This window comes from Calidris pugnax, unplaced genomic scaffold (genome assembly GCF_001431845.1).
Source record: "Calidris pugnax isolate Ruff unplaced genomic scaffold, ASM143184v1 scaffold188, whole genome shotgun sequence".
Lineage (NCBI taxonomy): Eukaryota > Metazoa > Chordata > Aves > Charadriiformes > Scolopacidae > Calidris > Calidris pugnax.
Window position 1 is genome coordinate 2,635,438 of NW_015091257.1, and position 24,002 is coordinate 2,659,439.

Consider the following 24,002-nt stretch of genomic DNA (forward strand, 5'->3'; position numbering starts at 1 on the left):
TGTGATTGGAAAAAAAAAAAAAAAAGAAAAAAGAAAACCCCAATGCCCCCAAAACATATTTTTAAAAATGTGTTTTAACAGAACCTGATTTTGCATTCTTTAGGGCTTAATACAACAGTTATTGAACAGCCAGTGACTGCACCAAGATTGCTAATGTGAGAAATGTTGAGGGCTATAAAATACTTTGTGAATAGTTTTAACCAGGGATCAATGTTAAGCTGATTAGCATAAATGTTTCTTTAATTGAAAAGAATTCCAGTTATTACAGAGTACTGCTCATACAAAGAAAAAGTCTCCACACTGAGAGTGAGATAAGCCAAACGCAATTTCAGACAAGTTGTCTGAAGGAGTGTCTTTCAGGCTCATCTCTCTGTGTTTTGTTTTGATCTAGACTTTTTGCAAGGCTTTGTGGTTGGGGTTTGGTGGTTGTTTTTTTTTTGGGGGGGGGAGGATTTAATATAAAAGGAAGTGGAGGTTATGCTGGTTCTGGGAGATATTGTAGTCTATAGCTGGTCACTGTTAGAGAAGACTTGAGGTTTCTCAGCCTTGCTGCAGGAGACCACTGATTCAGGGGACCTGAGCATGGATGGGGCAATGGAGAGAGCTCTTCCTCTCCTGCTCCACACTCTTCCTCTGCGACCACTGAATCTATCAGGAGGGGTGGTAGCCAGTCATGCTTTGAGTGGGTGCTGTGACTCACTTCCATTAGCCTCTTCATATTTCAGACTTAAGAAAAAATCTAGGTGAGGGATGTAACCTGTATATGAGTAAAACAGGATGCATGATTAACCACACACCCTCAGTGGAAGAAATACTTCTCTCTCACTAACTAGGTTATCTGAAGGACTAAGAAGAAGGAAAAGCCATATTTTATCATCTCTACTGGCTTCCTGTAATTCAGCCTTGTTCACCTGGGTTGCATTCACCAGGTTGCCAATTTCTCTGACTCAAGATAAAACAGACCCACTGATAATTCAGTTCAGTCCCACAGAGCTATTGGAAGATGGGGGACTGAGACACCAAATGCCTCACAGGACTTAATATTCATAATGAGAAGTTTGACCTGTTCTGGCAGCCAATTATACAAAACAATATATGTGGTGTAACACACTATGATCAGAGAGAAGGGAATCAAAGCCAAACTATGATCTCATTCTTCCATACAGTGTATTAATCTATTAAAAGATTTACTTAATCACAGAAGTGAATTAATAATTAAATGGAAGATGTCCGGTGCTTTATCACATTTTATGTCCATACTTTGGTAAGAAGAGAGGCATTAATTTATTTTAAGAAAAATGCGTCTTAACATTGATTAGAAGCTTTAAAATGAAAAAAAAACCCTCCATAGAATGTAATCCCAGTTCCAAAATAATTCCTTCCATAGCACATTTTCAGGAGATGTGTTTATTTTTGAACGTAGATATTGATACATCCATCATAGTGTACAGACTTAACTGTCTATTATTACAACTTGAATATTAGTTACTTTAATACAAATAGCTAAATACACTGGCAAAGACAAATGAAGCCCTAAAAAGAAATTACTGAACATCTGTTATTGTGAATGAATTTTTCATCTGTGACTATACTCAGATTGTGTCAATACAAACTTTCAGGCACAACAAATTCCCTTGTGATGGTGCCTTTTCATCTGCACAATAATTGCATTCATAATTAAATATATATCTTTTAATATTGATTGTCTAGTTCTGCAAAATGTTCACAAAACAGAAAGTTAAGAATGACCAAACCTGCAGCTGACAATCATTTTGATTGATGCCATGCGCTGGGGTTTTACACATCTTTTTCCTTTTGTTCTTAGTGTTCTGATATATAAATTAAATGAAAGAGAAAGCTTCTTTGAATCTTGAAAGAATAGATTACTATGAGTTCCAACCTACTACAATATGAGCAACAAGAAGATAGCACATCCCGATGGTACAGGACACAATCATCATGGGGAAACCTAACCTGAAACAACAATAAAATAAAGGAAAGATCAATAAGGATACAATACTTTGTTCTCCAAGCAAAGGAAAAGGAAATTTAAGTTATTCTACATATTTCAAGCCTCAAATATGCTTATAGCAGTGCCAAAAGCATGGTTTTACTGAGAATAAGACTATTAAACTAGTAGTCTAGGAGTTTAATAGTCAAGCTCACATTTCTACTTCCAGCCTGTTTAAGAGATAAGTGGTCAAAATTAGCAAAATTTCATTGGTTTGGGGGGATCTCTTGCAATTTACTATGTCTCAGAATCTGGCATGTCAATGTTTTGTTGGCATTTTACCCCAGACGATAAGCAATTATACAGGTAAAATAAAAATTGTTATAAATTATGCAGCATTAGAATAAATCATTCAGTGTTTACCACTTGAGATTAGCTGTGTAACCCTGGTATGGCACTTTGTAACTTAATCTATAGCTGAAACTCATTACGTTGTTTCCTCGTCAATCCTCGTAGTCACATACAACTAGTATTCCTCTTTTGTACCTCTCGCCAGGTTTAATAGACTTGAATATTAATGTACTTTTGGAAACAAACACCAAGCAGCTGTAAAAGTTCTAAACTGCTGTTCTATCAAAACAGCTATTTGCTTTTCACACAACACAGATTTTATAGCTTTCTTTAGGTTTAAAAACACAGGCAGCAGAGACAGACAACTGGAAAGGATGTTGAGGAGTTGTCCGAGTTGTACTCTGCTAGATTTGTAGGTCTTCCATATGTGTGAAAAGAAGGGAGTTTTCTGAAACTTAAAAGCGTTATTGTATGCTACTGCGGGACTGTGAAGAACTAGTGCTGTGATCACACTCATTTGTTTTGTTACTAAAATCACAAGGACAACTAAGAAGAGAAATGATCATGCCACAAACAGCCCTCCTTATGTACTTTCTTTTTTTCAAATTTAGCCAAGAATTTCCATAAAACTCATCAAAGCATGGCAATGTTCTATGAAGTATAGCATTTCATTTATTCTCTTCCTTGAAGTAAGACCTGCTTATTACATGTGGATATATTAGTTGTGCCTTTTTTCCTTGCTTGCTAGAAGCCCTCAGGAAGGTTCTTCGAGTCGTTCCCCTCTGTCATTGTTGACCAGAGCATTAATGAAGAGGTGACCATTTAGTAGGTGACAGGAGGACACTGTTCTCTGAGTTTGGGTGGATGTACATATAAGTGTTATTTCTTTTTCAGACTGACTGGTCAGATCCTTGCTTTGAATGACTCATTACTTGAAAGAGCTGAATCATTATTCTGTCACTAAACTATGATTAAGCTGATAATACTGTAAATCAGCAGAGCTAAAGCATCTCTTGGAATTATTTTAGAAAAAAGCAAAAAAAAAAAATAATTAATTTGATGGCTAGTCAACTGCTTCTCAGACCCTTTCTTTCCTTCTCTCAGCAAATCTGATCTCAGGCCCTCCCTAATCTCACTTAGATAAAAGCATCCAGAGAGGAAAAAAAAAAGCAAAACCAGCTTTGGCTGCAGGAATAAAATAGCATGGCTAAAAAAATCCTTCTACATCCTTCAGTATATCTAATGAATGCTCCCCACAGCTGTGGCCCATGACAGGCTGGTGAATCGGAGATTGCTATATCTCTCATAAGAAAATCGGCTGTTGTTTGACAGAAAACAGAATTTTATTGACCTTGCAGTTAGCAAAGAATGAGCTGGTGCTTGGGGGAGCGGGGACAGTGCAGGTCTTAATCTGTACTAATGCCACTTAGCAAACTTCCCCAGAGAACATGCAAGAGCTCAGCAGTGAATGGCAGTACAACGCCTTTGTGAGGACTGGCAAGGGGCGGCAAGGATCCCAAAAAACTCAGTGATTAATCAACCATTGAAAAGCAAGCAGAAAAGCTAGCTCCAGCTTGGAGGAGGTCCGTGCAAGAAAATGGATGAATTATACAGGGGCACATACAAGCAAGCAGGAATTGTAATCATACCCCCACTGTCACAGTGCCAGTCAAGTGTGTAGCTGGAGCCAGACACAGCCTGTCTGGGGAGGAACCTCATTTCATTTAGCGTCGATGCTTGCATAGGGCACAACTATGAAGCCATTATTCTCATTGCATGGACAATTACCCCTCAACTTGAGGCCTGAATTTCAGGCCCACTGGCCAGAGCGCTAATGTAATTGGATCAAACTCAATGTTGAATTTGTGTTCCAGAGAGAGAGGAGATAAAGCTCCGTAAGTATTAGTTACTGCAGTGTTAATCGATTACCTGAGTCGGTTCAGTGCCCTGTTATTGCTATTACATTACCCATTGCACTCATCCAAAGGAACATACAGCTCCTGTCCCAGGCCCTACACAGCATAATATGTTTAGGTATCTACATTTTCTTCAGCTGTATCACATCTAAGAATGCATTTTAAATACTGTAAAAATTACTTTCAGCAACTGTCATTTTCAGCATACTCCTTGAGTCAAAAAGCAGCATGTCATTCAGTTGCCCCTCCCCAGGAAAAAGGATCAGCAGAGTTTAGAAGTCATAAAAACCTTTCTTGTTCTAAAACTTCAGATTAGTAAGAAACTCTCATTAGCATCTTTGACATAAAAAAATAAATAAATTAAGCAATCTTGTAACAGCATCTGATGTGACATTTTTATACACAAACTAAAGGAACAAGGCAGTTTATTCTGTGTTGGGCAGCCTTTTCTTCCTTCTCTTACTGCAGACAGGCAGATAACATGCCCTGCATGGCACAAGAGGTTCATTCCAGCTGTCTACAGCTGGCTCAGGGAGTTTACACCATCGCAGAGAGGGGGTCAGATGCAAGGAATGGATAGATGACAGGATCTAGTATTCACTCCACTCTCTCCTCCTCTTCTTACAAGAAGCTTACACATAAATCTGTGATCTAAACAAGATCATCCCGCTTAAATATACACAACAAGCAGTTCAGTGTGAGACAGTGAAAGCATTTCAAGTGAGAGCCCCGGGGACAGGTCTTGGACAAAGCTTTACTTATTAATAACTTCAACAATCCAGTAGTGAAAAGCTTGCAAACCACCCCAGCACTGGAGAGATGCCAGACTCTGTGGAGAACAGAATTCAGCATGTTCTTAACAAATTAAAATGAGAATTTGAAATAAACAAGATGAAACTCTGTGAAGATAAGTGTGGAATATGTATTAGAAGTCAAACATGGGCACAAAACCAGCAAGGAAAGTGAAGCTTTTCACTAGTAATGACAGTTATTTCTGATCCTGCCTTGCTGTAAGATTTCTGGCTCTGTATTTACTTAGATGGAAAGGAATTTGGTGTATGATTATGCTAGGAATAAATCCCATTTTAAATGGGTATGCACAGATGTGAACATTATGTTTTTCTTAGGTTATAAGTTTAACCAACATTATTTGCTAAAAAGAAGTAGCAAAGCCTTTGGGGTCTCAATTGCATTTTTCTGAACAAACTGATCTCCTACAGTACCTTGCAGATGTATTTTGTGATGCAACAACCAACAGGACCTGGAATATGCAAGACCCAGGTTCAGTGCCCTGTTCTGACTGAGCTGGAACATGACATAGGAAACATTCTCACCCATAAAAATCACACCTACTGACACTGCCTTCCTTGACAGCTCATAACTTACACAGCCTGTGCACCCTTGAGCAGATCTGTGAAAGAACCATGCCTCCAAAGAAATGGGGAACCTTCAGTGGCTCCTCAGTGGAAAAGCAATAGCAGAAATCTCCCAAGAGATTAAGGGATTGGAGCATCTCTTGTGTGAGGAAAGCTTGAGAGAGCTGGGACTGTTCGATCTGGAGAAGAGAAGGCTCAGGGGGAAACTCATCAATGTGTATGAATGCCTGCCTGAACACCTGGTGTAAAGAAGACAGACCACAGCCTTCTCAGTGATGCCCAGTAAGAGGACCACTGGCAATGGGCACAAACAGAAACACAGGAGGTTCCCCCTGAACATCAGGAAACACTTTTTCACTGCAAGGGTGACCAAGCACTGCAACAGGTTGCTCAGGGAGATTGTGGAGACTTAATATCTACTCCTGTAGGTATTAAAAAGCTGTCTGGACTCAGCCCTTGGCAACAGGCTGTGGGTGGCCCTGCTTAAGGGGGCCTCCAGTGATCCCTTCCAGCCTCAACCATTCTGTGATTCTCATTCACCTACTTGTTCCTCTGTAATTCAATGTAGGATAAGAAAGGATTATCTGCACACCTGAAGATTGACACATCATCAGAATATATTTAACAAAGATAAACAGATAATTCTTCTCATTCGTGGATGGTCTCTCATCATATGCAATGGTTTGCTCTGGAAGTTTGATAATCACAAGTTCAATTTTAAAAGAACATGTAAATGCCTGTGAAACCAGCCTCAAAAAAGAGACTCACGTGTGGGTATACTTCAAAGATACATAAGGTTATTTCTGAATGAAAAGAAATCTACATCTTTTAATGAAGTTTCATAATTTGATTTACAAGGTAACTCATTTATATTTCTTTTCAACAAAAGGGTATAACCACAATATTCATGTACTTTAATGAAAAGAATATATCATAACCGTCATGAACTGCACTCTAGAAGGATGTCTTTTTTACTGGAAGTTAGGACAATTTTACCTTGATGAAGAACAGAACTCAACAGCTTAACAAAAGTTATATAGGTCTACATAAGTTATAGTCTTATAGTTTTTCCCTATCTCAGCTAGGAGTATAGCAGAGGGAAATCTTTTTCTGAGGAAAAAGGGGAGGACAAAATTATCGTTATAAATGTAAGATTTGCTTGTGAATATTATAGTTTCTGAAGTTCTCCATATTTTTTCAGATTTATCCAAAACAATCTATAAATTATTTGTACTAACATTCTTAGATACATATCTCATTTTCATTGTGATTATTTGCTGCCAATTTCTGCTATGGAGAGACTTTCTCAAAAGTTTATTTTGACTTTTCACCCTAATTGTTCAAAAAAGAAAACCTCAGAATTCCTTGGAGAAAAAAATCCATTTTTATTAGCTCTATTCATCAAATCTCTACTTTTTTGCTTTGACTTTGGGAAAGAATGGAAACTGAAAAAAAAGATTTTTAATTTGTTATCTGCCTTACTCGCAAAGCCACTAGAAATTTTCCTTTTGGTGAATTTCTCTGTTTTTATTATATCTGTCATCACTTTACTGTCATCCTATTTCTTCTCTCCCTTTCTATCAATGCAGACTGCCTTATGAGCCTCCTGTCATTTTGGTTGTGTCAACCTTTCCATCATTCCAAGTCTTTGGCATACCAATTCAGTTTATCTGAAAGGAAAGTATGGACTTTACTAACAGCTTAAAGAAAACAGATTCAAAATGTTTATCACATGCCCATGACCCGTTCAAATCCAGACACCTGTTGTAGCCTAGAAAAACAGGTGGCTAAAACTGCAAGTGGTCATTAATTCAACATTAAATCGCTGTGAATTTCATATAGTCTGGAATTACATAAAAATTACAGTGTGGTTACCTCCTAGTTACCATACACAGGAGTTACTGTGTAATTTAAATCACAGAACAAGACCTATAATCCTATTTTCTTCTGATTGCTAAAATTATAATCATTTCTCATGATATTCTATCTGTTTTGAGTCTATGCCAAGATTTCCCATAGAGTCACTGCCAGGAGAGAAGCTGAGATAGGGAAAATCAGATCCTGAGTGAGGAAATGTGAAGGTGTTAGATTTTGTCTCCCACCCACATCTAGAATGTCCTTCTAAAGGTGTTTTGCTGTAACTTCAAAATCTTTGTTTGCAGAACAAGCAAGAGGCCTTTCTTTGGCTCTCCAAAATCCTAAAGAAAACAGTGAAAACTTCATTGCAAGATAATGGTTGGTCTGCCAGCTCCACCTGGCAGATTCAAAGGACTTGATAGAAAATTTGTTGCCCTGTCTATGTCTCTGTGTTACAACAGAGATTAAATACAGTGCTGTCAGAACAAGTGACTGATAAATATACAAAACTTACTCATACATGTTAAACTACTTGTAGCATGTTTCATGCTACCTGCATGAAAAACCATGAAAAAATTGAAAAACACCAATTTTAGTTTAAAAATACCATAATTGATTATTTAAAAAAACAGCAAGACACAAGTTATTAGATGACAATAGCATATAACCATTTTTTTAAGACTAAACATACAGCTCCAATAGAAAATGGTGAAATCCTGCAGACAGCCAGGAAAGAACAGAGCTCAAGTGCAGAAACAAACCTGAAAACACAGAACTAGCAGTGACATTTTACTGGGGAAGAGCAAAATAACACTGATAATTTTGTGGAAGTTATTTTTCCCACTATTCTTGTGATTCTAAAATCTCTTTAAATGAGCAAATTCGTATTAATGATTTGGCAATGTGCACAAGGTTTTCAAAACCTTGTTATCTAGGTAACAAAGGGGGAAAAAACAGTGACTTTACACTTTTAGCCTTAAGGGCCCTGTGGCCAACATAAATACCCTACATTTAAATGAGAACAAGAATTACAAACTCATTGCTATCACTGGATGTAAAAGCAGCTACATTCAGACCTTTGCAGATAGAATCAGAGAATCATATGGGGTTGGAAGGGATCTCTGGAGATCATCTAGTCCAACCCCCCCATCAAAGCAGGTCTACCTACAGCACGTCGCACAGGAACTTGTCCAGGTGGGTTTTGAATGTCTCCAGAGAAGGAGATTCCACCACCTCTCTGGGCAGCCTCTTCCAGTGCTCTACCACTCTCACAGTAAAGAAGTTCCTCCTCATGTTTAGGTGGAACTTCTTATACTCAAGTTTGTGCCATTTCCTCTTGTCCTGTCACTGGGCACCACTGAAAAAAGACCACCCCCGTCCTCCTGACACCCTCCCTTTAAGTATTTGTAAGCATTTATTTGATCTCCCCTAAGTCTTCTCTAGACTAAAAAGACCCAAGTCCCTTAGCCTCTCCTCATAGGAGAGATGCTCCAGGCCCTTAATCATCTTTGTGGCCCTTTGCTGTACCCTCTCCAGCAGTTCCCTCTTCTTCTTGAACTGGGGAGCCCAGAACTGGACACAGTACTCCAGATGGGGCCTCACTAGGGCAGAGTAGAGGGGCAGGATGACCTCTCTTGACCTGCTGGCCACGCTCTTCTTGATGCACCCCAGGATGCCATTTGCCTTCTTGGCCACAGGGGCACATTACTGGCTCATGGTCATCCTGTTGTCCACAAGATCTCCCAGGTCTTTTTCCTCAGAGCTGTTTTTTAGCAGGTCAGCCCCCAAGCTGTACTGGTGCATGGGGTTATTTCTCCCCAGGTGCAGCACACTACACTTGCCCTCGTTAAATTTCGTTAGGTTTCTCTCTGCCCAACTCTCCAGCCTGTCCAGGTCTCACTGTATGGCGGCACAACCTTCTGGGGTGTAAGCCACCTCTCCTAGTTTTGTGTCATCACATGTTGGGATGCCTTTTACTAAACTTATATAGCACACCCAAATCCAGATAACCTGGCTGTATAGATTGGGCTTCGGTAGGAAATTCATTATGGAGAGACACATGCACAAGCCAATGGCCTGAAAAATGTCTTAAACTCAAATCACTTTTTTAAGCATGGGAACAACTGCATCCTAACTTAGAAAACAAAAAAGTGTTTTGCTGGATTGGGAGTCAAATTAAGTGACCTCAGATATCTCATCCGTAGTCTCTTTTGGAAGGTATCCAAAGGCAGGAGAGCCAATATCATGATGAGACGATATAATTCTCCCATGTACCCGTCTTTGTTTCACCCATAGAAGTTTTGGCTTTCTTTCATCTATCTGCCCTGCCACATGAAACACCTGTCAGAGTCTCCAACAAATAAGTCAAGTAGAAATGTAGTTACTCTTTACATAAATGATGCAATTACCCAAAGCAACTCACAAGATTGCCCCAAGTTAACATCTCTTGCTTTCTACCTGACTAGTGATATCTAGAGCCAATCAACCATGTTTGAACATGTTGGGCACATCCTTTTCCTGATAAGGCTTGCACCAGCCAACCTTCAGCCAAGGTGAGGGCCAGGAAAACAGAGAGCAGAGGAAACTCTTCTCTGTATAGTCCATTTAAAAGGATATACTATCTCAATTTTCCATCAACTGATAATCCCAAGAAACATACAGTATACAATGTTAAAGCTCCAAAGTGAGCTGTCAAAACTATAGAAGTTTATCATCAAAGCAATTCTTTGCCAGGCAGCGTTGCTGTGACTATTTGAAAACAAGTGATGTTATATGTTGTATGTTGGAAAAAAGGGATATGCCGCAACTGAATTTTTACTCTGTCTTTAGTCAGATGATTTTTCTCAGTTTTGCAATGTAAGATACTTGATTTTATTTCTAACAGTTGTGCTCCAGACAGACCAAAGCATTACAAACACAATGTTTATTGTTAGTGCCAATGTGCTCTACATTTACCAGAGCTGAGATAAATTCTGCAAACTTAAATTTGCACACCATCTAGCAAATTCTACTGGTAAATTTAGTTTAAATAGTTTCAATTCACATGAGTTTCTGGTCCACTAATAACAAAATTACATTTTTTTATTGCCAAGACTATTTGAGTCCCCAAATAGTCCCTTAACAATCCATTATTTTGTGCTTTAATAAGAAAATCCTAGAGGCAGAATAGAGTTTCCATTCATTATTAGAGGAATGTGTTCTATTTAGAAGAGAGGCAAGTTCCCTTCTTGCCTACTGAAGTAGGACACGCCATGATAAAGTGTAGCATAAAGATTCAAGATGAACTGCTAGTGATTTTTTGAGTTTATCAAAACTTCATGTGAACCTTGGATCTATTGTTGTATATTAGCAATATGTTTGTGCTCCACACCTTTCAGTCAGACCCCAAAATAAGTTTAGTCCTGAATTTGTTCCTTCTGGTTTTGTTATAAAGGCTTCAAGTCATTCTAAAATCTAGGAAATAGAAATATATGAAATTTATTCAGGTCCTTAGGAAAGCCATACTTATTCCTCTCCCACACATCTGTGTAATGAGGTGTAGTTCTGAGTCTAAGATTAAAATCATCATGGACAATTAGAAGAGAAAATCAATGAAGTATGTCTTCTCTGACTGTACTTAAAGATACTCATGTACTGACTGTGAGTATAAACCTCACTATTTCAGGATGCGAAATGTTCTCATGAATTGTTTGGATGGTTCTGATACAAATATTCTGTTAATCAGATAGATTTATACAAAACTAGTGAGATTTACAGTGAAAAAATGAATGCATCAGGACTGCTGAAATTGTTTTTGCAATGTTTAGAGTTTGCTTTTCTGTATTTTATAAAATATTGAACATATTGTAAGTTCACTTTTGACGAGTATGTACTTTTTGCTTTGCAAAAAGTAAATTTGAGGCTTATCCGTATTATTGTTAAAATACATTTTTATAGCTCAAACCTCTCTCATATAGAAATTTCTCATAAAATACTGTGTTTTGTCTATTTTTGAAACAAACTGCAACTAAAAAATTTTTTTAGACTACAGTGTTTTTCTACATGGTCTAAACAAATGGAAGATAATGGATATGGCAGAAATTAACTGTGATTTATTTTAGTTTCAAAATGCTTCAAATTAAATAACCTTTACTTCTTCTGTATTATCTTGCTTTTTCTCAGTGAGGTTTTCAGGAATGGAAGTTGCTTGAAAGTTATTTCCATAAATGTCCTTAATCCCAACCCTCACAAAAGGTATCTTGGACCATTTTTCTTAGTTTCTTTTTTTCCCCAAAGTGTTCTTTTATTTTGATTAAAGCACAAGATAAAAGGAAAATTACATTTTACAGTAGAGATTAATCAGTCAATTCTTTAATAATTTCAGCAGAGCACTCTCAACTATTCTAAAAGCCCTGGACTTTGCAAAAAAGCCAGATGCTACATAAGAAAGAATATGTTCCACCCCATTCCCCTTTCCTCTTTGTCCCCGCCTTGATACTCCCAATGTGGTGACAGAGGACCCATGTACAGCAGTTTTGCAGAACAAAGGAACAAAGTAATCATGTTTTGAATTAAAAAGTAGAAGGATGTTTCCTGTGCACTAATGATTATTTTTCATTATGAACTCAGCAGAAGCCTCCTGATAAAATGTTGCTGTTGTAAGGCCAGTAAACTTTCCACCACAAACCCTATGCTTTAGGTCACCCAGTCTAAGACAAGAGCAGAGTGGAGACTTTCATTCCAGATGGATGGACCTGGAGGCTTCTCCAGCCCACCATGAAATGCCAACTAAAGGCAAATAAGGGGACTGCTGGAAACTCCCAAGCCCTCTCTGCCATCATGGTGCACTGCACTGTGCAGGTCTTTCTAGCACAGAGAAGCCATAGATCTGAGCTTTTATGTGCTCACTACAAGGAAAACTTCTGTTAACCACAAGTCTAACTTTAAGCACATTAGCAAACTAAGGTTAAATGAAGTGAATCCTATTCCAAGTACATCATTTCCTCAGCATCTTAAAGCTCCCATATACAAAGCATTGGGCTATAAATAAATACCATACAAATAGATCATTCCAGACTTTTTTACCCTTTGAGCCTCTAGCAATTTTTGATCAGCCTTTTTATCAGCAAGTAGTAAAAAAAAAAAACTTAATAGCAAACAAATGCTGTAGGAAAAAAAAACACAAGTAATTATAAAATTATTCAACAATATGTAGTAATATATATTACAGAGTACTACAAAGGCAAAAAAATAAACACCAAATCAAAACAGAATTCATTTTCAAACTTTTCTAAGATGAATTCTTCCCTTTTCTTTATTAAATATTTTCAATGCAAGAAAAAATAGAATTGTTCCCTAACTAAAAAAAAAACAACAAACCCCAAACCAACAACCAAAAACCTGCAAAACCTTATCTATTTTTCAGGAATACATTTTTAACCTTCTCCCAAAAAAGCAGCTCTTAGTCACTATCAGTTTAAAACTAATGTCATTACATAACCATTACCATTTTGGGCTATCAACCCGCTCGATATATGTTCAAAACTTTAGAGTATCTTTATTTAAGTAATCCTCACTGAAACTGAACAAATTGTAGTGTTGACCAGGATGTTATTACTCAAGTGGTTTATTCGTGCTTTTTAAATTAATGTAATTTTTCATTAATTATAGTGTGTAAATAAAATTAGGGAGATTATAATTTCTAAAAGTCATCAAAAAATCACTGCTAAATTCAAGCAATAAAAAAACCAAAGAATATAGCAAATACTGCCACATCTTTTGTGTGATAAATAATGTCTGAAAAAAGGGAAAGGGAAAGGAAAAACCTATTTACTGTTTGGAAAACTAAGCCATCAAACTTCATTTGAGCAGTTCTAATTTCAAATGCATTGTAATGAAAATAATGTAAACACAAAATCCTCCTCTCTTCTGATCATGTTGGGGGACGCCAGAACAGGGTTTGACGAATTATTTAGTAATAGAGGGAAAATCACCTTGCTAGTTCTATTAAAAATATCAAATTATTTGATAAAATGAAATGCCATGGAAAACTATGACGCTTATGTAATTCCAAATGTCTGTATGATGCTCTGGCAAGCAAACATGAAGCACGGAATAAAGCAAACTTAAGCTGAGGAGAATTAGTATACTGTCTTAAGAAGACTTATTAGTCAGTGTTCACACAGCAAATGTGTATAAGCTTCATACTGAATAGTGTTCTCTGAGCTTCCCAGACTTCATGTCTCTTCCTGCCATTTAAGTTACCTTTATGTTTGGATCTCTTGCAAATTGTTTTCAAAATAATGTTTAGAGATACAGAATTTCTCCTAGCAAATACTCTCAATCCAGCACTTTCTGACTAATTCTGGTAATTACTAAAGTACCATATTCAATTAGAAAATCACTTTCTAATTTCAATAGTCTTTGAATAAGACTCTTGTTCAGCAACTATAGTGACTGTCTAATCAAGTTGAGCATGTTGTAATTAACTGGAAATTTGGCACTTGATGTAATAACTATATGAAGTTGCAAAAAGTAGGATTTTTTTGGATTAAAAAAAACTATTTATACTGGCACATATGACACTACACACATGAGAATTCAAATATGTCTTGCTCACAACAAACAACTGTATATGAATTTTATATCAACTCCCAGGTGGATGAAAAACAGAAACTGATTTAAGGTAGTCTGTCTTTTTATCTCTCCAAGTCAAATTACAAAAAGCATGGAAAAGAGCAAGCACTTCACTGGTTCTTCTGTACTTGTCTGAACTTGACTACTTGGCTGCTTACAATCCTCTCTATTTGGCTGAACTTGTTCCCTTCTCAAACTCCCCTTGCTCCCTTCTCCCACCAACTTGTTTATCCTCAGCTTAAGAAACACAGTTTGTCAGAACAGGTCTATCTTCCACCCAAATGTTTTCAAGTTTAAACACCATTGTTCCTGGGCATACAGCTCATACTCTCTGTCTTTTACCTCACACCTTCCCATAAAATACTTGATCTTTCAGGAGTCAGAAAGGCCAGCGGTGGCAATAACTAGCCAGGACCCTCAGGAGGATCTAGAAATTTGGCACTTCACATAGGGAATGTCATCCAGAATGAAGTAAGAAAGGAGATTTTCAGTCCAGTCCCAAAATCATGAATCACAGCTGGACTCACATCACTGTGCTCTCGTGTCAGAGAGTAGTAGGGTGACTGACCAGCTACTTGTTTCGTTACAGTCCAAAGGCACAAATGATCAATGTATTTTTAACTCTAAATAACAATAAGCAGATGAATAAAACACTCTAGCCAAATCATCATTGCAATGGCATCAGTTTCTTTATAGAAAAGCCCTTGGCCACAATCCCTCCATGTTAATCATTCTTCCCTGCATCTCCCTAAAGCTAACTTCCACCTCTGCTTTGTTGCCTGTCATTTCCAGTTATTTTTGTTTTGCCTTTTGGTGCTCTCTCTAGTAAAGCTCTCTCTAGTAAAGACTACTCCACATCCTCTCCTGTCTGCTTCATCGCAGCTATCCTTACAAAGGCAATTCATATATATGTGAGAAAATATACGCTGTGGGACAAACCTGCACAAGTCTACACTGTTACTGGCTTTTTTTAGGACAGAATTTGTTTGACTTTCATCAGGTTTTTGTGTTAGAATTAAATTAATCACCTTCTAAAAGTTATTTCTCTCCAATGACTACAATGAGAGCTGAAGCGTGGAAATAAAGATATCAACACCATAGAATGGAATAGTGAGGTGAGGTGAATCTTTATTTTACCGACAAAAAGTTCTATGAACATTGGAAAATAATGAAGCCTTATTTCCTACCAATTTGTGTCTTAAGTTTGATTGACTTTCTGTCTAAGTAGAAAGCTCCAGCTGAAGCTTTCTTCCATAACTTATAATGACACTCGCCTGCATGGATTTTTTCAGTGTGTGAAGAGGTGTGGGCTCAGACTGCACTCTCCCTCGGTGGGAATACTAATAGGGTTTCTTTTCCTCTTCCCAACAACTGACTTTGATGAAATTTCAGGGATTTTAATTATATTTGAGAAATCAAGCCTGCTTTCCCTAACATCCTCTCCACTGTCAAAAGTGTTTGAAGTTGATAAGCACATTCTGAAGTTATTAGGTGGGAAACACAGAGACACATTCACAGTAGTATGATTGCACAGGAAACCAGATGAAAAGTTAGGCTTTGATGGAGAGAGAGGAACAAAAAGCTTTTCAAAAGCATTCTTTTTTCTGAAATGTACTCGTTACAAGCCACTAACTGATCTTGAGATATGCCAAAAGCTTACCTTGATATAATTCAAGAATGATTAGAGAAAGGGATCTAGCTTTGCATGTGCTTACATTATATAGTTCCAGTCTCCATCTTATTACCAGAGTGCTTATAGGCGTGGGAAGGTAACGGGGAAGAGAAAGAAATGCAAAGTTAAAAGTCAGCATGCATTAGCATACATTTTGATTTGAATTTTCATGTAATCCCTAAGGAATTGTTAAGTTAAATATGAAAACTAAAATTCTTAAGTTGTAAAAAAGAAAAATTATTATCACAATTCAATTGTAAATTTCAAGGCAATCTTAACTAGAGTGCTGCAGTTAGCAGTGCCACAGTATGTATCTCAGAACTTAATAAAAAATAAAGAGGTGAAGTTCCATTCACCAAAATATTTTAAAATAGCTATATGACAATTATCTGTAACAAAGTTCAAATAAGAGGAGCATTTTAATCAGTTTGCCACTCAAATGTATACCTACCGAAAATGAAAACATTGCTGAAGTAGGGAATAACTTATCATTATTGCTCAAAGTGATAATAATTCTGCATGTAGTTTGTATTCTGAATAGTTATATATTCTGAATAACGTTCAGAAATCTCGCAAAGCCAAAAATTAATATTCCAGCAGTGTGCCTCATAACTGAAAAGTCAAATTATTCTTATGATGAAGAATAATATCTGCTAAAATACAAGAACGAGTGAACTGCTTGTATGTCTTCACTGAAATTATTAAACATGAAAAATGTATTTGAGGGTTTTTTCTAAATGTAACTACTTCATTAGTTAGCACCAAATATACCATGTTCTGGTAGCTACAATGGAAATAAATAACTTGCAGAAGCGTCACTGAAGTAATTTATTTAATTGTAAGCTACAGCGCATATTTAGTATTTCACGTTCTTCTATGCATTGACATTCTAATTGCTAGCACATCAGAATATACACTGACTAAATATACTTTGTGTCAGAAGAATATACTCACTAGATTTTCTGTATAATATTCAAAACATGGGGTAATCTTAGTAACCATTTAAGTGGTTTATTCTGCATTCTGACTAGTACAATTACAAAACATCCAAGTCCCTGTAAACGTATGAAGCAATTACAGATTTAACCAATGGCTTTTTGAATGTCAGTGCACCAGACATAAAGCTTCTTTTCCTTGGTATGTATGTACATGTATTTATAGCAGAGAAAGGAAATCAGTTGACCTATAGGACAAAAAGCCCTGCAGGGGCAACAAGAAAGTCATACATTACCTGTTGCCTATTTCTCCCTGTAAAGAGCATAAATCTTTTACAATATTTACAGCATCTGGTGGGGTCAGCTCTACCCTCTAATGCAGGTCATGTAGTTCTCCTGCACATTAGTGTATATCTATGTATCAAAAAATAGGATTTTCCTCCACTAAGCTTTAATGTAAACTACTACAGTCAAGTGCAGATTTAACTTCAGGCCTCAGCTTGGCCTTCAACTTATTTCTTTTTTTTATCTTCAGTCAGTGACAGAAACTTTGAAAATACTTTACAATACCAGAGCATTTCATTTTATTGCCAACAAAGTCACCCTCCACTGATCTCTTAAGTCAAACTGGAAGCAATGTTTTTTCCTCATCTTCCAGCAAAGTTACTGATTTTGACACATCCACCTGTACTATTCTTGACTTTGGAGGCTGCTTCATCTTCCAGCTCTCCTCTGACCATTCTTCATATGTGTGTCACTGTGTCCTCTTGCCTAAGAGATGCTGTCCTTGATCCTCTTCTCCTACCTCCCATCTACGTGTAATTTCACCACAGACTACATACAATCCAGCAATGTTCCCTGTGTTGACAATTCACTGGTCTCCTTCTCTGTTAAGCTAACCTCACTATCTTCAAATCAAAGTTCAGTACGCTCCTCTGTCAGGTCTTTACCGATGTCTAGCTATCAAGTTTATTTCCATGCCATCCAGCAAAGGTCTCTTCCCCCACTTCCCTCCCACAAATCATTCGATTTCCTTTCTTCATCACAGTAAAATTTTGCTTATTACCTTCACACATCACTTTAGTCAGTTTGAATTCACATCTCTGTTAAGAGCCTCACATCCAATCTACATCTAAAACTCTTGCAAATTAGTACTGTGTAATTGCTCTTTCCTACCTATTCACATAACTAAAATGTTAACTTAGGGGTCTGTCACCTCAGTTTCTCAATGTCTTTTTCTTTGGCCTCAAGAAATACCAAGGATTATTCTCCAGCTCCAAAAGTTTGATCATTGCAGGACTCTGCATCCCTCCACTAGTTCTCTTTTGAAGAAAGCAGAAGCTTTGTAAACTTTCATAGATTAGCAGCTCATTAGTTATCTGCTTACTCACAGTGCAATGTTTCCACCTGCATCCTGGTGTCAGCCCACATCACCATTTGTCATATTACTCCCATAATGTCTCCAAGGTAGGGATCTCTACAATGCTGGCAATCAAGAGCAACTTAGTTACCATACATTATGCTAGCCTCAGGAACTGATAGATAAGTCCTACAGTCTGAGGAAGTGAATTTCTGTTACATTAATTTATGTACCTGCATCTTATTTGGTAATATATGTTTCCATAAATTAAATTTAAATTAAACAAACACAGAAAGAAAAAAAAAAAAAAAAAGGTGGTATGAGCAACCAACAGATGCAGATATTGCTAGATTCAGCAGGTCATTTTACTCCCAAAGCTAGACAAATAACCCAAGAGTCATTTGCTCTTTTATAAGCAGCCTTGTAATCACATATCAGCAAGGTACAGCTCCATCTGGCAGGAGACAATTTCTTGCATTAGATTTCTTGTATCACCTCCTTGCTTATGCCTCATTACTGAACCATCTCATAAACTCTGTATATAATCCAACAGTGACTATAGTGACAGCACACAGTCTAAATATTTGCATTAAGAAAATATGTGTTCTTTCAGAGGAAGAGATAAAACAAATTTACAAGAGATTCTGGAAATACCATTAAACTACAAGGAAAATATTTTTTCTCGTTCAACACTATCATTAGCAGGACTCATATTTGCTCCATAAATGCCTGACCCTTAAAAGAAGCATGAGCAACAACTAAGGTTTTCAAAAGGGCATGGTCTGTCCTAGTTCTGCCCTTCTCCAAACCCACTGAAGAATGTCCATTAACTTCAATTGAGACATATTAGACCACCACTGTATTCTTTCAGCAATCACAGCCCTCACTCTTTTGCTTTTAAAAATAAGGCAGGATAAGCCTCGGCAATAACAACAACAAGACAAAACCAGTTCAGCCTCTGGTATTTCCATCTATCTCAGAAACAATGTTATGAGCTATGGTGTGTGACACAGACCTCAACACAATGAATGAAACAGAGCTCCCTCATCTGGAGTACAGGTTCCATCTCCTCTGTGCTTCGGCCAGCCCAGCTCACGGGCCCTACTGCCCATCATTCATCAGCATACTTAGAGCCTGAGGCTTACTGGACAGTGGCAAGAGTTGCCTTAAAATACTAAATTCAGACATCTCCCACACCAAAGGCTCCTGAAAAAGCAGGTATCCTGCCAGTCTGAGGATTTGTTCCATTGTCTCGGAAGGCACTTGCAGTGTGTGGCCATGCTACTAGTTTGGGTTTTCCAGTGTTTGGGACCAGTCGATGCACATGCCTTAATCTAAAATGAATTAAATCATTCCTTTGTCAAGAAACCACAGGCTTGCTGGTTTTCCACATTCGGCCACAACTGCCATTGAAGGCAGATTTTTTTAATTTTTTTTTTTTACAGCAAGATAGTTTTCTTGGAGTGTATGTCACCACAGTTAGACCAAAGATCATAGCGCATTGCAGGCAGTGTGGACAGGGCTGAGCTAGCATTACATCTGTGAGCAGAGGTACCAGCAGCGGTCTAGTACCAGCATCATGGAGCTCAGTGCATTCCACTTAATTAGCCGTGTAATTGTGACTGCACTCCTACACCTGATCAAGGTCAGAAACATCTGCATTACACTGAAGTCACCTGACATGTCCTGGACTGTAGGACTCAGCTCCAGATTGATCCATTCAGCCATACACAGCTCCTACTGTATAGACATCCGCATGGGAGTTGACTGAGTTCTCACTGCAGTCAGTGGACATCCAGCCAATACAGCAAATGGAAACTGCAGAGGTGTCCCTCTCGTCCTACTCTGATACCTCTATTTGGTAAGATAAGGAACTTATTAGAGATAGCCAAAAAAAAGTCCTAAGGAGAAAGTGATTTTCTTTTCTTTTCAAATTCTTAAAATAGACTGATAAAGTTAAACTCAGAGGTATTTATGTCAACTATTGTTGCTATTTTTCTACTATAGAAATAATGCCCTCCTTCCACTATGAATTTGGATAAAGATGCATAAAACACAGGTTATCGCTTTGTAAAAAGCCACCTTTTATGGCAGTGAAATTAAAAGATAAGCCAGACCAGCGTATTCTCTCTCACTGTCACTACACCCAGGTGCCCCCACTATTATTTAAGACTTACTTGCAAAGCAATCCCATTCATCATTCATCTGAAGAGTAACAAACAACACTTTTAATCCTTTTAAACTTGGATATTTGGGGTCCTTTTAAAGCGAGGATATCTTTATTTTGTAACTCTGCATATCAGGGATTTTTTTTGTGTCTGTTGTGAACTACATACTTCACGATCTTCTGTGATACACATCCGTGGCACTTGAATTGCACAAGGACTAAAGATTTTCTGGCAAATTTTCCCTGGAGTGCTAAATTAATATATCCTCATAAAAAGTAGTAGACTCTAGGCCAATTCAAGTAAGCATACATATGGTAGCATAGTTAGAAAAATCAGCTGTCCGCTTTGGTTTTACATGTCCTGCATCAAATGTTCATGGAAAATAAAAATGAATATTTTTTTTTTATATAATTACTGATCTAAAGTACTAAAAATATTTTTGAAATATGTATTAATTGCTCGCTATAAAGATAGTCCTGTTTCAATTCTAGTTAATTAACTACAAATATGTCCAACAGACTTTACTTTTAATTAGATAAAATGTTTTAAGAGATGAGATGCCAAATTGAAATAATAAAAAAGTTGATGTATTAATGTTTCCATTAGATTCTCTAAGGATACATTCTCCTTCAAAGCTGGTCAAGTAAACAGAGGTTATTTTCAGAGCTTCTAGAAAGACCAGATGTTTTCATTTGAGATTATCATTTTTGTAACCCAAAATAGCACTGCACCTAAATAGCAAAACATAGTTTCTGGACACTAGTATATAGAAACCTTCCAGATGAAACAAATTTTAAGGACTTTTTTAAAAAAAAAAAAACAACTGGCTGGACAAACAAAGATCATAAATTATACATGTTAAATTGCAAGTTCAATATTTACTTTATTATGAGTCAGCACTAGCAACTGCAACAATTATATGGAAAGAAACTACTACATAATTACTACATAAGGAAAAAAATTCCTCCTTTTTATTGACTATTTCCTTGTTCTTTTGGGAGGCTATTTCAGGAGGCCACAAAGCTAAAATATTACTGAAGGAATCCTTAGAAATTTTTTATGCACATCCCCCCACCAAATGAAATATTTCACTGATGTGGCTAGAACACCATGTAGAGAAAACCATTTTTAAAATACCATGTGTTCCCCAATTTATATTTTTGGCCCCAGTCTAGCAAAGTATTTAAACCATCTATCTTTTTTACTTTAATGGACTACTCCCACACTTAAAATTAAGCATATTGATGGACCACTATGGGGTCTGGAGCTTTTCTTATTTTTGTGCATCAATATGAATTTTATTATGAACTCAAATGATGTCATGCAATCTATATGACTAAGCTCATGAGAACAGAAGAAAATATTAATTTCATATTTACTTTTGACTTTCAGCAGAGCTTGTGATGAGTGGACTTGCTCTTAATTTCAAATTCTTCCAGTTTGTGCTTCAGTAATTGTTTTCATTCATTTTGAAAATCTTATGGAAAGTTAGTTATCCTCTGTTATCCTAGTTATCCTGTGTTCAATAACAGCAGTCTTCCTTGTAGTCACGACCTATAACGACCCTTGTGATCCTCAACTATCTGTAACAAGTCTTGCCAAGGGTAACAGTAAATGAAGATCACAGTTTACATCATAGGAAATAACCCTAGGAAATAACTAGACGGTATTTGATTTACTGTTCTTGAACCAGGAAGTTTTGATAATTCTAATGCTAAATGTCAATTAAATCCCTAACAGCTTTTCCATTGGAATATATATGTGCATAAAGACAGAATGTGTTCCTTTTTAACAAACATCATACTTCTATGAATCCTGTGATTTATGAAAAGTATCAGCAGATCCATAGGAATGAGAATACTTTAATTTCAAAATACTGTATCATTTTCAAGAGGAATTTATTTCTGATAACAGAAAAATTTCAGCTGCTTTCAATGACATAAGAAGTTATGCATAAATAATCATATTTAATGATGAAATCTGCAAACATTAAGTCCATGTCTGGGATTTAACTGAGTAGATGATCCTCATCTATGCAAAAATAATAGATCATTTCTTTAGGAGTTTAACAAGGGACAGAGGAACCCCAGTAAAGAATCATTAAAAAGGAAAGTCAGGGTAAAAGGTGTAAGATTATTATGAGTCTCATGCAGAAGAATTCTTCTGAGACCACAGGTGTCTCCATGAGCTATAAACATAAACAACTAATCTTGCATTTCTTGTGCAGCAAAAATTCCCACTAGCCAATAAAACTTTAAGGCTTCTATTTTATGCATAATCAGACTTGGAGATTTTACAAATTATGACTATCAATGATGACTGATTCTTACAGAAGTTATTCTCGAGTTTGAAGTTTGCAGTAGGAATGCATCATGAGCTTTGTATTTCAATATATTCTGGTCTAAATCTGATAAATGCAGAACGTGATAATAGAAGCATAGAAATATATACTTATTTTTCCCTGGGATGAGAATTTTATGGTGAAGCAAACATAGCAAAAGGGTTATTTCCAACATACAAAATGGCTAACTAGTAAAGAATTTTAGGTTAACTAAATATACTTTACATGTAGGAATGCAAAACCAAGTCAGTGTCCTTCCGTTTTTTACCTCCTAAATGGAGAAATGATGACTGTTTGCTGCACATACATTTTTTATGTAAAGTGAAATACAACAACTGTGACTAGCCACCTAAACATCAATGCACAATCTTCACCAAGACTATACCAATAAGGTACAGTAGGAGAATCCCGTTCAAGTCCCTGTACTCCCAAGGAATCGTACCTTGATCAGCATACAGAATCATAGAATCATTTTAATTGGAAGAGACCTTTAAAATCATTAAGTCCAATCAACCTAGCACTGACATGTTACAACTAATCCATGTCCCTCAGCACCACACTTTCATCTTTTAAATACCTCCAGGGATGGCAACTCAATCACTTCCCTGGGCAGTCTGTTCCAATGCTTGATAACCCTTTCTGTGAAGAAATTCCAATCTAAACCTCCCCTGATGCAACTTGAGGCCATTTCCTCTTGTCTTATCACTTGTTTCTTGGGAGAAGAGACTGACCCCCTCCTTTCAAGTAGTTGTAGAGAGTGATAAGGTCTCCCCTCAGCCTCCTTTTCTCCAGGCGAAAAAACCCCAGTTCTCTCAGCCACTCCTCATAAGACTTGTGCTCTAGACCCCTCTCCAGCTTTTTTGCCTTTCTCTGGACCCACTCCAGCACCTCAATGTCTTTTTTGTAGTGAGGTGTCAAAAACTGGACACAATACTCGAGGTGTAGCCTTACCAGTGATGCGTACAGGGGTACAATCACTTCCCTAACCCTGATGGCCACGCTATTTGGAAAAGAAGCCAGGATGATACACGGTTGCACTCCTTTTGAACTTCCCTTTTATGGTCATTCCAGTGTTTGGGTGGAAAGCGTGCGTGGAGAGAAAGAAATGCAAGGGAAGGAGAGCCGCTCGGTCCTGCTGAAGGTTCTGTCCCGGCTCGACCTGCAGCACCAAGGACAGAGCCGTGGCCGCTGTCCTCCGCTCACCACCAAACGGGGCCCAGCGACCACGCGTCTCCAACGCAAAAATCATAACAAGACCATCGTCAGCCCCAAAATAGCAGGCGGTTGGCTAAAGAACTAGGTTATCATTTAAATTCCCTTTCTTTTATTTAGCCAGATGAAAGATAGAGTTGGACCCGGCTCAGCCGGGCTCTGAAAGGACCTGCTGAAAAGTCCTGACCGTAGACCTGATAGCTGTTCAGGAGCCTGGGAAGCTCTAGGTCTTTATCTCTGCTTTTCTC

General features: G+C 37.4%; 1 protein-coding gene across 1 annotated transcript in view; it reads right to left on the bottom strand.

The window, feature by feature from the left end:
• Positions 1 to 1,391: 1,391 nt before the first annotated feature.
• The window catches only part of OCA2 (oculocutaneous albinism II), a 198,692-nt gene continuing 176,081 nt past the window's right edge, over positions 1,392 to 24,002 (bottom strand). Inside the window, exon 24 of the mRNA XM_014960217.1 lies at positions 1,392 to 1,974. Within this exon, the coding sequence (XP_014815703.1) occupies positions 1,887 to 1,974 (88 nt within the window). The 3' untranslated portion in view covers positions 1,392 to 1,886. The remainder of the gene's footprint in view (positions 1,975 to 24,002) is intronic.